At 42.7% G+C, this 16,893-nt stretch overlaps 1 protein-coding gene across 1 annotated transcript in view; it reads left to right on the top strand.

Annotated features, from left to right (window-relative positions):
• The window catches only part of ncapd3 (non-SMC condensin II complex, subunit D3), a 77,978-nt gene that overhangs the window by 9,826 nt on the left and 51,259 nt on the right, over positions 1 to 16,893 (top strand). Inside the window, exons 3-8 of the mRNA XM_078198875.1 lie at positions 2,210 to 2,372; positions 13,420 to 13,604; positions 13,820 to 13,987; positions 14,635 to 14,696; positions 15,618 to 15,705; positions 15,820 to 15,956. Coding sequence (XP_078055001.1) covers positions 2,210 to 2,372; positions 13,420 to 13,604; positions 13,820 to 13,987; positions 14,635 to 14,696; positions 15,618 to 15,705; positions 15,820 to 15,956 — 803 coding nt within the window. The remainder of the gene's footprint in view (positions 1 to 2,209; positions 2,373 to 13,419; positions 13,605 to 13,819; positions 13,988 to 14,634; positions 14,697 to 15,617; positions 15,706 to 15,819; positions 15,957 to 16,893) is intronic.

Here is a 16,893-nt window from a genome sequence, read left to right as displayed (position 1 = left end):
AAACTGAACAAACCCTGTCCCATCCAAGCCCCTGGCACTAAAGGAATCCCAGTCTATTTTGGGGAAGTTAAAATTGCCCATCATAATAACCCTGTTGCTTTTTTACATCTTCCCATAATCTGCTGACATCAGTTCCTCCACTTCACGTTGGCTGTTGGGAAATCTGTAGTACAACCCGAACAGTGTGATTGCACCCCTCCTGTTCCTGAATTTTACCCATATGGCCTCACTGCATGATCCCACCAAGGTGTTCACCCTCTATAGCTGTGACATTCTCCCTAATCAGTAAAACAATGAATTAAATGGCCTATTCAGTCAGCTGTCCAATTGCACAGTCACTGGAAATATCACAGCTTTGTTTCATCCTCATTCAGTGTCCACAAATGTTATATGCGCTGTTGGAATCTCTGAGCAATGATAACAGTGGGGATCCTACCTTCTTTTCCACTCTATAGATCCAGGACTCAGAAACTGATTGTGTGATCCCTTGTACTGCTCTGTCTCAAATCAGCTAACTCAACAAAAATTAGGAATCAAATCTCATGAGTCCTTAATTTCATTATCGATGAGCCTTTGATCAACTGTTCCTTATTCCAAGTTTTTTGCAGCATGAAGTTCATCTCCTGTAACATGAATAGACTGTCATCCACAAAGGCAGTCCCAATAATAATTTAAGTCATGTTATGATGTTATATAGTTGGAGTGGGAAGGGAAGCCCCATAGAAAATGCCTGTTTCTGGACCATAATCAACTGCTTTTTAAGATATTGTGCCTCTTCCACTGTCTCTAGTGCTGAATCTGATGGAACGTTGGTACTTTAAACATCATGATGCTGCATCTGGCATTTTGGACACCTGTTGTGGATTTGGTCTCTTAATGTTGAGCAGACAATAGTCCAGCCTTTGTACTCTGCAGCACTAAAAACAGAAGTGTTCTGATATTTAAGGTAGAGATGGCAGCAGAAAACCTTGCTGTCTGCCAGTTGAGTCACTGAAACCATCTGCTTCCCCTAAACTGGTGTTTCAAGTAGTTTCATTTCTACTAAATGGGATAAAAACTATTTTTATTATCGGTTTGGGGATGTTCATAGATTTCATAGGATCCCTACAGTGCAGAATGAGGCCATGAGGCCCATCGAGTCTGCACCAACCACAATCCCACCCAGACCCTATTCCCATAATCCCACATATTTACCCTGCTAATCCCCTGACACGGGGGTCAATTTAGCATGGCCAATCAACCTAACCTGCACATCTTTGGACTGTGGGAGGAAACCGAAGCACCCAGAGGATACCCACGCAGACACGGGGAGAACGTGCAAACTCTACATAGACAGTGACCCAAGCCAGGAATTGAACCCAGGTCCCTGGTGCTATAAGACAGCAGTGCTAACCACTGTGCCACTACATGGACTTTAGTAAAGCCTTCAGTAAGCTTCCTTATGCTAGGCTGATACAGAAGGTGAAGTCATATGGGATCCAAGGTGAGCTGGTAAGATGGATTCTAGAGCCTATATGATATTTTTTTATTTTAATAATTATACTGAAAGTCCATGAGGCACAAATAAAGGAAACCCCCCACTAATGTTGTTTTTGCAATTCTGCCTCAAGTACTTTTCTTAAGTCCAGCTGCTGAAGCTATTAAACATGAAATATCTGCTTCCTCTTCAATGGTCATTGAGATATTTCCCTTTTAGGTGTTGTACTGGTTGATTTCAGAAAGGGGTGCTGCATTTGGTGTCAGTCCTCCTGAGTTAGGGTGGGGAGAATGAGCGACGTTTGCGGAATATGTGTTCCTTAAGGATAAGGGAATTGAACTCAACTCCTTTTCACTGAATGAAATACTTTAGGGCAAGGAGTTGACCCCTTGTGGTGGAGAAGGGAGGAAATTAGTGGGAACAGAAATTTAAAAATTCTTTTGCCACATCTTAGACTCATCGATTTTCCGCCTTTAACCTATTTTAATCTCACTCGAAGTGATGGTACTAAGTTGCTAAAGGAACTTCAGATTGTGTATAATATCTTTGACTACATGGACTGCATTCTTGTGGATTGAACTTTTAAAGAAGTTGCTTACAGAATCAGCATTTAAGCTCTGTGCATATGAAACTCCATGTTATCAGTGACTTCAACAAACCTACATTTATTCCCAATACTTATATTCAGTCAAGTTTTGCATCTGAAGATAATTGTTTTTCCTTTTGTTTTAGGATGTTTGGACAGTCTTCGCAGAGAATAACTTCTCTCACAATGCCCTCATCGCTGTGTTGCATCATTTTATCCACATGGTTCAGAATAAGAAAGCTGATGTCATCCAGCGAGAATATGCCTTGCATGCAGCTGGACTTTATTTCCTGCTCCTCGAAATCCCAGGTGAAATTGCATAGCTCAAAAATTGCTTAGTAACATAATCAACATTTATTTGAGGAAGATGCCAGCCAAGTGGGCCAGTGTAGATTTCTGTAACAGAATTTTAACAGATCAATAAAACATTTTTAAACCTGTCAAATAAATCAAGAGGTTGGAAAAGTTATCAGAAATGGCCCACAGTTTGATAAACCATTTTTTGATAAACTGTCTTTTGAGTGTTTTATGGTTAATCTGAAACTTTAGAAGAGATTTTAAAAGTGGAAATTTTGCTTGTTTGAATTTATTTCTCACCCTTTTCTATTCACCTCTTTGTGTTTTCCATATACTGCTTCAGCAGTGTGGCAGCTGAGTAGCGGTTGATAAATCATACCTGGATATGAATTTCTCCTTTTGTTCTAGTTATTTTTTTAAAAACTATAACTTGCTCCCATTATAATTGGCAGATCCTTTGACATTCTCCTTTTATGTAGATGCAAAACAGTTTGGCAAGGCATTGGGTAATAAAGCAATAGGGTTCTTCTGGAGTGTGGCCCTGTTTTAGCCTCTGAGTATATTGAAGTCAGGAGGGATGGCACCACCCTTGAAGCAGTTTTGGGTTATTTGAGTTTTGTGCAACTAGCTGGTGGAACGCTGCCTCTACAAAAACAAGAAGTATTTTTTAAAAATCTGTTTCGCGCTTGCTGTCTGTTCCTTTAAATTCACTGACAATCTTTTAGGAACTAAAGATTGGGCTGCAACCAGAATCTTATACTGAGCTTATTTCCATACTAATGTGGGGAGATGGTAGGATAGTGGTGTTGTCACTGGACAAGTACTTCAGCGACCCAAGGTAATGCTCTGGGGACCCTGGTTTGAATCCCACCACGGCTGATGGTGAAATTTAAATTCAATAAAAATCTGGAATTTAAACTCTAATGATGACCATGAAATTGTTGTTGATTGTTGGAAAAACCAATCTGGTTCACTAATGTCCCTTTAGGGGAGGAAATCTGTTGTCCTTGCCTGATCTGGCCTAGGTGTGACTCCAGATCCACAGCAATATGGTTGACTCTTAAATGGCCTTGGGGATGGGCAATAAGTGCTGGCCCAGCCAGTGACAACCACATCCCATGAAAACATAAGAAACTAATGTTGCAAATCTTGTTTAGCTGTCTGAACAGTTTGAGATGAAGCCATGTTGCTTTTGAACAAATGCTGACTAATTATTTTTTTGTTATGTGTACAATGCCAGTTATTTACAAATATGGTTGCCAATTGTTCAGTATCCAGGAAGTTTTTCTGGCTGACATATTTAAGCTTTGTAATTATTCATTTGAGTCTTGAATGTTTGGAATTAGAAAAAATAAACTTGGAGGGTACAAAAATACTCAAAGCTAAAAATACTTTGATCTCAGTCAGTTTTAAATAAAATACATTCCAGGGAGGAAGAAAGAGTATTGGAGGAAGAAACATTCAGGACTAAGTAAGGAAGTTAAAGACAATATAAAGACAAAAACTAAGAACATAGAACATAGAAAGTCACAGCACAAACAGGCCCTTCAGCCCACAAGTTGCGCCGATCACATCCCCACCTCTAGGCCTATCTATAGCCCTCAATCCCATTAAATCCCATGTACTCATCCAGAAGTCTCTTAAAAGACCCCAACGAGTTTGCCTCCACCACCACCGACGTCAGCCGATTCCACTCACCCACCACCCTCTGAGTGAAAAACTTACCCCTGACATCCCCCCTGTACCTACCCCCCAGCACCTTAAACCTGTGTCCTCTCGTAGCAACCATTTCAGCCCTTGGAAATAGCCTCTGAGAGTCCACCCTATCCAGACCCCTCAACATCTTGTAAACCTCTATCAGGTCACCTCTCATCCTTCGTCTCTCCAGGGAGAAGAGACCAAGCTCCCTCAACCTATCCTCATAAGGCATGCCCCCCAATCCAGGCAACATCCTTGTAAATCTCCTCTGCACCCTTTCAATGGCTTCAACATCTTTCCTGTAATGAGGTGACCAGAACTGCGCGCAGTACTCCAAGTGGGGTCTAACCAGGGTCCTATAAAGCTGCAGCATTATCTCCCGACTCCTAAACTCAATCCCTCGATTAATGAAGGCTAGTACGCCATACGCCTTCTTGACCGCATCCTCCACCTGCGAGGCCGATTTAAGAGTCCTATGGACCCGGACCCCAAGGTCCTTCTGATCCTCTACACTGCTAAGAATGGTACCCTTCATTTTATACTGCTGCTCCATCCCATTGGATCTGCCAAAATGGATCACTACACACTTATCCGGGTTGAAGTCCATCTGCCACTTCTCCGCCCAGTCTTGCATTCTATCTATGTCTCGCTGCAACTTCTGACATCCCTCCAAACTATCCACAACACCACCTACCTTGGTGTCGTCAGCAAACTTACCAACCCATCCCTCCACTTCCTCATCCAGGTCATTTATGAAAATGACAAACAGCAAGGGTCCCAGAACAGATCCCTGGGGCACTCCACTGGTCACTGACCTCCATGCAGAGAAAGACCCCTCCACAGCCACTCTCTGCCTTCTGCAGGCAAGCCAGTTCTGGATCCACAAGGCAACAGCCCCTTGGATCCCATGCCCTCTCACTTTCTCAAGAAGTCTTGCATGGGGGACCTTATCGAACGCTTTGCTGAAGTCCATATAGACCACATCCACCGCTCTTCCTTCGTCAATGTGCTTGGTCACATTTTCAAAGAACTCAACCAGGCTCGTAAGGCACGACCTGCCCCTGACAAAGCCGTGCTGACTACTTTTGATCATACTAAACTTCTCTAGATGATCATAAATCCTGTCTCTCAGGATCCTCTCCATCAACTTACCAACCACTGAGGTTAGACTCACCGGTCGGTAATTTCCCGGGCTGTCCCTGTTCCCTTTCTTGAATATAGGGACCACATCCGCAATCCTCCAATCCTCCGGAACCTCTCCCGTCTCCATCGACGATGCAAAGATCATCGCCAAAGGCTCCGCAATCTCCTCCCTCGCCTCCCACAGTAACCTGGGGTACATCCCATCCGGTCCCGGCGACTTACCAACCTTGATGCCATTCAATAGTTCCAACACATCCTCTTTCTTTATGTCCACATGCTCGATCCTTTCTGTCCTCCGCAATCCAGCAGTACAACCACCCAGATCCCTTTCCACCGTGAATACCGAGGTAAAGTATTCATTAAGCACCTCCGCCATTTCTAACGGTTCCGCACAAACTTTTCCCCCTTCACCTTTTAAGGGTCCTATGCCTTCACATCTCATCCTTTTACTCTTGACATATTTGTAGAAAGCCTTGGGATTCTCCTTAATCTTACCCGCCAAGGTCTTCTCATGACCCCTTCTCGCTCTCCTAATTTCCTTCTTAAGCTCCTTCCTACATCGCGTATACTCCTCTAAATCCTTAACACCTCCTAGCTCTCTGAACCTTCTGTACGCCTCTCTTTTCTTATTTACCAGGTTCATCACAACCTTCGTGCACCACGGTTCCCGTACCCTACCAACACCCCCCTGTCTCATCGGAACGTTGTCATGCAGAGCTCCAGACAAACATTCCTTGAAAATCCTCCACTTTCCTTCGGTACTTTTCCCCAAGAATGCCTCCTTCCAATTTACCCGTCTAATTACCTCCCTGATGACACTGTATTTCCCTTTACTCCAGAGAAACACTTTCCTAGCCTGCCTGACCCTATCTCTTTCCAATGCTATCGTGAAGGAGATAGAATTATGATCGCTATCCCCAAGATGTTCACCCACCGAGAGATCCTCCACCTGTCCAGGTTCATTAGCCAGCACCAGATCAAGAACAGCCTCTCCTCTAGTAGGCTTATCCACATACTGTGTCAGGAAACTCTCCTGGACACACCTAACAAACTCCTCTCCATCCAAACCCCTAGCCCTAGGGATATTCCAATCTATGTTTGGGAAATTAAAATCTCCCATCACGACAACTCTGTTATTCCTACATCTCTCCAGGATCTGTTTCCCCATCTGCTCCTCAACATCTCTGTTACTATTGGGCGGCCTATAGAAAACACCCAGCAAAGTTACCGACCCCTTCCTATTCCTAACCTCCACCCACAGAGATTCCGTAGTCAGTCCCTCCACGGCGTCCACCTTCTCTACAGCCGTGACACTATCCCTGATCAACAGTGCCACTCCCCCCCCTCTCTTGCCTCCCTCCCTGTCCTTCCTGAAACATCTAAAACCTGGCACCTGAAGCACCCAGTCCTGTCCCTGAGACATCCAAGTCTCCGTAATGGCCACCACATCACAATTCGAAGCAGCAATCCACGCTCCAAGCTCATCCACTTTATTCACTACACTCCTGGCATTAAAATAGACACATCTCAGACCTTCAGCCTGAGCACTTCCCTTCTCCCTCACTCGTCTAACCTCCCTCTTACCCTGTCTACATTCCTTATCTATTTGCGAGCTAACCTCCTCGCTCTCAGTCCCCTCATTTCGATTCCCTCCCCCCAACCTTTCTAGTTTAAAGTCTCACCAGTAGCCTTAGCCAACCTTCCCGCCAGGATATTGGTCCCCCTGGGATTCAAGTGCCACCCGTCTTTTTTAAACAGGTCACACCTGCCCCTAAAGAGGTCCCAATGATCCAAGTACCCAAATCCTTGTCCCTTGCTCCAGTCCCTCAGCCACGCATTAATTCTCCACCGATTCCTGTTCTCACTCTCCCGCGGCACAGGCAGCAATCCCGAGATTACTACCTTTGCATTCCTCTTTCTCAGCTGTCTACCCAACTCCCTATATTCTCTTTTCATGACCCCTTCCCTCTTCCTACCGATGTCAGCAGTACCTATATGCATCACGACCTTGGGCTCCTCTCCCTCCCCCTTCAGGATTTCTGGGACTCGACCAGAGACATCCCGGACCCCTGCACCAGGGAGGCAAACCACCATCCGAGAGTCCCGTCTGTGTCCGCAAAAACGCCTATCTGACCCTCTCACCGTAGAGTCCCCAATTAGCACTACCCTCCTTTCCTTACCCCTTTGCACTACTGGGCCAGGCTCAGCTCCAGAGACACTGCCACCGCTGCTTCCCCCAGGTGGGCTGTCCACCCCAGTAGTACTCAGACAGGAGTACTTATTATTAAGGGGCACATCCACCGGGGTGCTCACCATCACCCGAGCTTTCTCCTTCCTCACTGTTACCCAGTTACCCTCCTCCCGTGGTCCCGGTGTGACCACCTGCCGATAGCTCCTGTCAATGACCTCCTCACTATCCCTAACCCGGCGAAGGTCCTCGAGCTGCAATTCCAGTTCCCTAACATGGTCCCTTAGGAACCGCAGCTCAACACACCCAGCACAGATATGGTCGTCCGGGAGGCTAGGAGCCTCCAGGACCTCCCACATCCTACATTGGGAACAACATACTGGCCTGACAGTCATAATTGCCCTTTTAAACACAGGGAAAAAAGTGAATGAAGATTATTCCTCTCTGTTCCAAATTATTTCTACCAAGGTACCCGGAGAAAAGTAACTTATAAATAAAATTTTTTTAAAAATAAGAAACTCACCCCTGCTCGCCCTTTCTGCCTAAGCCCGATGAGCCAAAGCCCCTCAGTTCTCACTCAGCTCCGTCTCATTCCGCTGCCCGCTCCCAACGCTGCCCGCTAGATAGTGGGACCTGCCTTTTAAACCTCCTGTGCACTAAAAAAAAACTCAAGAGACCCTTCCCAGTAAACCCCGCGGCCACTGCCGGTTGCGCGCCAAAATTTAAAACTAAATTAAATAAATAAATAACACCCGCGGAAAAGTACTTAAAACTAATTCTTACCCCAAAAATCCTGTCACCAGTCACAGCTCTGCCTTTCTCCACAGCAACAAGACTTAGCACATTGCAAAGTCCAGTGGCAGGCTGGGCGATTGGGAAACTTAAAGATTAACAAAGGCTTACTAAAAAGTAATAAAATGAGCAAGGATAAATTCTGAAAGAAAACTAGGTCTGCACATTCTCCCCCTGTCTGCGTGGGTTTCCTCTGGGTGGTCTGGTTTCTTCCCACAGTCTGTAAAATGTGCTGGTTAGCTGCATTGGCCATGCTAAATTCTCCGTCAGTGTACCCGAACAGGCACCGGAATTTCGCGACGAAGGGATTTTCACAGTAAATTTATTGTAGTGTTAATGTAAGCCTACTTGTGACACTAATAAATAAACTTAAACTTTAGCTACTCTCTTCCCTTTTATGTTCTTAAGTGAATGTTGGACCTTTGGAGGATGAGATTAGGGGGTTAATAGTGAGGAACACAGGAATGGTCGAGACACTAAATCAGTATTTTGTTCAGATTTACAGTGGAGGACACTAGTACCAACCCAATAGTAACAGGTAATGCAGAGGTAATAGAAAGGGAGGAACTTAGGACAATTATCATCAATAGGGAAAAAGTGCTGAGCAAACTATTGGGATTGAAGGCAGGCAGGTTCCCAGGGCCTGGTGGCTTACATCCTAGGGTTTTAAAGGAAGTGGCAGTAGAAATAGTGGATCCATTGGTTCTAATATTCCAAAATTCCTTGGATGTGGGAAAGGTCATGATGTGGAGATGCCGGCGTTGGACTGGGGTAAGCACAGTAAGAAATCTCACAACACCAGGTTAAAGTCCAACAGGTTTATTTGGCAGCACAAGCTTTCGGAGTCCCGCTCCTTCATCTGGTGAGTCACCTGATGGAGGAGTGAGACTCCGAAAGCTTGTGCTGCCAAATAAACCTGTTGGACTTTAACCTGGTGTGAGACTTCTTACTGTGGGAACGGTTCCATTGGATTGAAAAAATGCTAATGTCATGCCCTTATCCAAAAAGGGAACGAGGCAGCAAGTGGGAAACTATAGACCAGTTAATTTACCATCTGTTGTTGGGAAATTCTTAGAATCCATTATTAAGGAAGTAATAACAAGACTTTTGGAAAGTCAAAACACAATTCATTAGAGTCGTCATGGTTTAATGAAGGGTAAATTGTGTTTAACTAATTGGTAGTTTTTCAAAGATGTAATAAATAAAATGGACAATGGGGATGCTGTCGATGTAGTATACCTGCATTTCCAGGAGGCATTTGATAAAATGCCGCACAGAAGGTTAATGCACAGAAGGTTAATACACACCATAAAGATCACATGGGGTTAGGAGTAATTTATTAGCTTGGATAAAGGACTGGGTAACCAACAAAAAATAGAGTTGGGATAAAAGGGTCTTTTTCTGGTTGGCGCGATGTAACCAGTATTGTGCTGCAGGGTCCGGTGCTCGGGCCCCAACTATTTACAATATATATTAATGTCTTGGATGCAGGGATAGAAGGCACCATGGCCAAATTCACAGATGACACTAAAATAGGTGGGATAGTAAGGTGCGATTTTTTAAAAAAGCGATTTACAAATGGATATGGATAGGTTAGGTGAGTGAACCAAAATTTGGCAGATAGAGTTTAACCAGGATAAGTGTGAGGTTATCCATTTTGGTCAGAAAATAGAATGGCAACTTATTATCTAAATGGAGAGAAATTTCAGAGTGCTTTGTGCAGGGTGATCTGGGTGACCTCGTGCATGAATCACAGAAAAATAGTATACAGGTACAGCAGGTAATAAAGAAGGAAAATTGAATTTTAGCAGTTATTGCTGAAGGAATAGAGTACAAAAGTAGGGAAGTGTTGCTGCAACACAAAGCATTAGCGAGACCTCACCCTCCGCATACCCCTTGATCCCTTTAGCCCCAAGAGCTGTATCCACTTCTTGTAATAACACAATGTTTTGGCCTCAACTACTTTCTGTGGTTATGCATTCCACAGATTCACCACTCTCTGGATGAGGAAATTTCCCCTCATCTTCAAACTATGGCCCCTAGTTCTGGACTCCCCAGCATTGGAAACATTCTTTATGAATCTACCCTGTCTAATCCTGCTCAAATTTTATAAGTTTCTATGAGATCCCCTCTCACTCTTCTAAACTCCAATGAATATAATCCTAACCGATTTAGTCTCTCCTCATATGATAGATGTGCCATCCCAGGAATCAGCCTGGTAAATCTTCATTGCACTCCTTCTATAAGCAAGGACATCCTTCCTCAGATAAGGACACCAAAACTGCACACAATACTCCAGGTGTGGCCTCACCACTGTCCTATAGAATTGAGGTAAAACGTCGTATCCCTATACTCAATCCTCTCGTTATGAAGGCCAACATACCATTTGTCTTCTATACTACCTGCACGCTTACTTCAGGGACTAGTGCACCAGGTCACCAAGGTCTCGTTGAGTATCCACCTCTCTCAGAATACACCATTCAAATAATAATCTGCCTTCCAATTATTGCTACTAAAGTGGATTACCACACATTTATCCACATTATACTGCATCTGCCATGAATATGCCCACACTGAAGCATCTGTGCATCCTCTTCGGAGCTCACCCTCCCATTTTGTATTATCTGCAAATTTGGCGATAAAATATATTTAGTTCCCTCTTCCAAATCATTAATATATAATATGAATACTTGAGGTCCTATCACAGATCCCTGCGGTGCCCCACTAATCACTGCTTACCAATCGGAAAAAGACCCATTTATGCCAACTCTTTGCTTCTTATCTGCTGATCTGCTTTCTATCCATCTCAATACATTACTCGCAATCCCATGAGCTTTAAGTTTACATAAGTAGTCTGCTTTGTGAGACCTTGTCGAAATCCTTCTGAAAGTCTAAATAACTCACCTACTCCAGTTCTCTTTGGTAAACTCTGATCGTTAGATCCTCAAAAAGTTCCAATAGATTTGTCAAGCATGATTTCCCCTTTGTAAATCCATGCTGACTTTGTCTCATTATACCACTGTTTTCCACACACTGAGCTATGAAATCCTTGATAATTGACTCTAGCAACTTCCCCAGTACTGACGTTAGGCTCATTGGTCTATAGTTCCCTGTTTTCTCTCTACCTCCCTTTTAGAATAGCGGGCTTACATTAGCTACCCTCCAAACTGTAGAAACCAGCCCAGAGTTCAAAGAATTTTGGAAAATTACCCCAATGGATCTACTGTTTCCAGGGATGAAGATTATCAAGCCCTGGAGATTTATCCAACTTCAATCCCATCAATTTCCCCAAAACCATTTCTCTACTAATGCTGATTTCTTTCAGCACCTCACTAAAACTTGTTTCTCTCAGAACTTCTGGTAGATTATTCATGTCTTTGTGAAGTCAGAAGCAAAGAACAAATGTAGTTCCTCAGCCATTTCTTCGTTCCCGGTTATGAATTCTCCTGTTTCTGACTCAAATAAATTCATTTGCTAAGAACAACTTGCAAGGTTGTTCAAATTGTTATTCTGGCATCTTGATCAAGCCGAGTGAAGATACTCTCTTAAAGCTATTTGAAGCCAAAACTTGTTAACCAATAAGGGAAGATATTAAAAACCATCCTGCCTTTGTTTGAAGCTTTAATTTGCAGCATATTTTGCAGGTATAGTCCCCATGACTTGAGTTGTACCTCTTTTATCTTGTATAACTGCCTTTATTGGGGCAATGATGTAAACTGTAGACATTAGGTATGAACTGCAAGCATCAATTACAAAGCCACTCTTAAACAGTATTAAGTCGGCCACCTGTTTCCGGTAGTTAAAATGCAATTATCTTTCATTAAATACTAATGATGTCTCGAACTTCTGCTACTGTTGAGTGTCCTCTTGTCAGCTTGCTGAGCTGGACACATTCCAGTTGCATTTTTAATTTCAAAAAATCATCCTATTTAATTTTTTTCATCTCCAATAAAATATTGGGGTTAAATATGATCCAACGGAAGCACATCTGAGCTCTGTTTTAAGATGAGAGAGAGCACAGCCAGCCTGATTAACTTGTTAACCTGCCCTCCTAAGATAGCTGACAGTTTCAGGTCTCTAATCTCAGCAAAGTTGACTGAGTCATCTGTTGCCAGTACAAGCTTCTGAATCACTCTGTGCTGAATGGAATTATTCTGACTTTCTTGCCTTCATTACTTCACATCATGATTTGTTTGTTATACGGATTTACTGTGTGTGGTGTGCAAATTGCATAGATGCCAGATGGGTGGCACAGTGGTTAGCCCCAGGGATCCAGCTTTGATTTCGGCCTTGTGTGGAGTCCCCGTGCCTGTGTGGTTTCCTCCAAGTGCTCCGATTTCCTGGTATAGCCCAAAGATGTGTAGGTTAGGTGGATTGGCCATGGTAAATGTGCGGTGTTAGGGGTCGGGGGGGGGGGGGGGGGGGGGGGGGGGGGGGGGGTGGTCATTGACCAGAAAGTGATAGAATACTCTCCACTTGCCTGTAAGAGTACAGCTCTAAAACACTGAAGAAATCGATTAAAACACTGAAGAAATAGACACCATCCAGGACAGACCACACTACTTGATTGCTACTCCCTCCACAAACATTCCGTTGAATAGTGGCAGCAGTGTGTGCCATCTACAAATGCACTGCAGGAACTCACCAAGGCTCCTTAAATAGCACCTTCCAAACCCACAACCACTACCATAGGGGCAGCAGATACCTGGGAACACCATCACCTGGAGGTTCCCCTCCCAGTACTCACTATCCTGACTTGGAAATATATCGCTGTTCCTTCACTATTGCTGGGTCTTAATCCTCCAACTCCCTCCCTCACAACACTATGGGTGTACCTACACCTCTGGTTCATGAAGGCAGCTCACCACCACCTTTTCGAAGGCAATTATGGGTGGGCAATATATTCTGGTGAGCCTGTAAATGAATTTTTTAAAATGCTGTTTTCGAGCTGTACAAAATATTTACAGCTGCACCAGCACTTTTGCGATGGCACTCCAACTGAAGTCCTGGGAGCAATACCCTATCATTTTGTACTCTTAACAGCTTATTATTCACAGTGGTCCCGTGTTAGGATATACCGTTGCAATCTAAATACTATGTAGGATGAAATGTACAGTGACTTCCTGGAATGCGTTTATTTTTGTTTCTGAAGGACACTGATTTTGCAGATATTGCAAGCACATGAGTTACTTGGTGTTATTTTTTAAATACAATTTTTAATAATGTGTATTTTTGTAGGAAGTGTAGCCAATCGTGTCTTTCACCCAGTCCTATTTGACAAATGCCTGGACACTATTAAAAAGAGCTGGCCTGTAACGGAAGAAGGCAATCGAAAGCGGAAGAAAGATGCCCAGTTGAAGAGTTCTCAGGGTGAGGTGAAAGGAAGAAAGCGAGCCAGGCCAGTCAGACAGAAAGAGAATGCGGTATGGACCTGATCTGACCTTTCCGAAAGAGTGATGACAAATTTGATATTGGTTTTTAATGTCAAGCACACTGTTCAGTCAAGAGTTCCCCATGTGGCATGAGAGAGATTGGGAACTCAAACATAAGCTAATTAGTTATATTGTTACTGTGGTGTGCACTGGAAACTAGGTCACTGATAATGGCCTGTGGCCTAAAATCTGTTCCTCCATTCCAGGATATATTTGAGGAGGAGGAAGATGAAGAAGATGCTGATGTATTTTTCTCCACGCATGATCTCTGTCAGATCAGGGATGGTATTTTCTCTCTCTTGAAAAATATCTTGCGATTACTCACCAAATTCTTCCTGAAAGAAAAACCAGATTGTACTCAACACTGTCTACAGGTAAACATGCAAGCTGCTGTGCCAATCTTATGATGGGCCCAGCCAGTTTGAATCCGATTAATGGTGTAACTTACTTTGGTGCATGGGTACAAAAATGGAACACTGCTGCTCTGTCAATGTTGTATGCCCTTTTACGTTCCCTGTATCCTTTGTTTCTTATCTAATGTCTAACTGTTACTAATTGTATACTTAATTGCTTTAACCTGCAGGTTAACCTTGTGTCAGCAAGTGCAATCATTGGTGTCAGTGGGTCCCATTGACAGTACATTGCATGTTATTTAGGAGCAACAGTTCACTTCCTAGAGCATGTTGACTATATCCTATTCATTTAATAAATAGATAAGAATTGATTTGAAATATGAGATCAAATAACTCTGGAATATCATTCTTGACCTGTTATGCGAAGGAAAGCAATTGATTAAAAATGAACAGCAGCTATTGATTTTCTTTTTTGAGTCCTTTAGTTATAGCAGGAGGATACAGGTGAAGGCTTTGTAGAATTTCATTGCATTTAATTAAGCAAATAATGTCTGGTAGGGCATAATGTGAATGGACTCTGAAAGTGATTGTTTTATGAGAATGATAGTCGTGCTGGTTTGAATTAATCTTGATTATTTATATTTTTGATCTTTTTTTCATCTTTGTAGCTATTTGCTGAACTGACCAACTTTGAGACTGTAATTGGAGTATTAGATTTTTCAGATTCTACGTAAGTATGCAAATCCTTTTCTAATTTCTCTGAAATAGTGTATGCAGCCTATCTGCTGTTTGTTTAGTTGCTATAAGTGTGTTTTGAGTATTTTTTCTATTCTTACAATCTCCTAAAACTCCTCAAATCCCTTACTTGTGTTCTGTAGACTGCCTCCAATACCGCTGTTCATGTACGAACCGCAGTGGTAAGTGCAGCTACTCGAGATAGTTAATCTCAAGCCTGCCCTTCACCCTAGTATCTGTACTTGCACACTTCCCTTAAGGATCTGAAGTCCAAATGTTGGCTGCTTTTAGCTGCATTAACTGTGGGGCAATGCAGCCATCTTTAGTGCTCCTCTTGGCCAACTTCCCTAATTGGCGATTTCCAAGTCTCTCATACAGCAATGATTTTTATCCCATAGCTGTCGGGGAAAAACATCCCCACTTGACAATATTACATCTGTGGTTACAGTGGAAATATAGTTCTTAATTAGGTTGGGGATTTTTCATTCTTTGTAGCTTTTCTATCTCTTGGTTTATTTTTCCCTCCTTCCTCCTCTACCTGAAACTGGGCTTCGAAGGGAGATATGCGACCAGATGGAAGCAACTAGGGTCACTAGATTTCTCAGACTGAAACCATGATGATAGTGCTACTTTCTAAATGAAACATGTGGCTCTAAAGAAATAAATTCCACAGTTTATTAATGTAGTGTAACTAGAGTTCCCATTACCTAAGCATTATTGTGTTAAATATGACATTTTGAATTGTAAAGGGGACCAGAAATTTGCAGCATATTTTTATTAAACACAAATTCTGATTATTTTTATTTTTGACTTAGAAAAGATTTATTTAAAACGAGCTGACCTGCTAAATATATGTTCAACAAACCAGAGTTAATCGTCCTCTTGTTTCAGCTTTTTTCTCTTTACGTTCTGTCAGAAATATTGAAAGAATGAAGACTTTGCCAGAATTGGCTTATTATGGACTTAAATTACTGTGCTCTCCTAATCATGGTGACGTTAATAAGGTACTGGCTTTAAAAGAAATTAACTATTTTTGTTCCAGCTCATTAATTGGAATATAATTAATACATAAAAATGAATGTGATTGGATGCATTTAATTTAGTTTACGTCTTTCTAGACACTTCGCTGGCTTTTCCAAAGATTATTGAATACAATTTTACTGGTAGGAGGAGGAGAAGGTTCCCATTCTGGTGTACTTCTGGGAGTGGGACAGAAAGTTATTGCTGCCAGAGATCAAGCCATTCGATTTATCAGGTGAATAATTCTCATGAAATGTTTTTCTTTTAAACTAAACAGTTTTTTTTAAACATTTGATCCAAAATAAGTTACTAAACATGGTTTGATAGGGTCCTATGATTTCCTAGATGGAAAAACAATCAATGTCCCATCTAGTTTGCTATCCATAAGCCTAGTAGCCATGTTATACAACAGTCATGGAATTGTTAAATTATCACGGAAATCTATCCCCTTCATTCAGAGTAGGACTGACCCAGACATGAAGTAAGGAAACCCCTGGTGTGGGATATTTTGAGAACCATAGGCCCAAAGTGACCTGTCGTTCCTAAGCATACTACATTCCTTATATTTCATCTCTCAAATACTCATATACTCTCTCCAAAAATATTGTTCTTTATGGCTTTGGTATGTTCCACTTTGCTTTGACGGCATGGCGCCACAGTGGTTAGCACTGCTGCCTCACAGTGCCAGGGACCCAGGTTTGATTCCAGCATTGGGTGACTGTGTGGTGTTCGCACGTTCTCCTCATGTCTGTGTGGGTTTCCTCTGGGTACGCCGGTTTCCTCCCACAGTACAAAGATGTGTGGGTTTGGTGGATTGACCATGCTAAATTGCCCCGTAGTGTCCAAAGATGCGTAGGTTAGGAGGTTTAGCGCTGTAAATACATGAAGTTACAGGGATTAGTAGTTTAAATACATGAGGTTACGGTGATAGGGCCTGGGTAACATGTTCTGTTGGTGAGTCGGTGCAGACTCAATGGGCTGAATGGCTTCCTTCTGCACTTTAGGGATTCTATGAACAGCAGCTAATTAGAGCCATCTATATTTTTAGGTGTTAACTTTCTTTGATCTCTGTATTACTTGTTTGCTAAAGAGAGGGAACATGTTATGTGGAGAACAGTTACACAGCAATAGAAGTGGCTGATTAAATGATCTTCTAGTCGAAAGTGTTATGA

This window comes from Mustelus asterias, chromosome 27 (genome assembly GCF_964213995.1).
Source record: "Mustelus asterias chromosome 27, sMusAst1.hap1.1, whole genome shotgun sequence".
Classification (NCBI taxonomy): Eukaryota; Metazoa; Chordata; class Chondrichthyes; order Carcharhiniformes; family Triakidae; genus Mustelus; species Mustelus asterias.
This window is presented reverse-complemented; position numbering and strand designations above follow the sequence as displayed.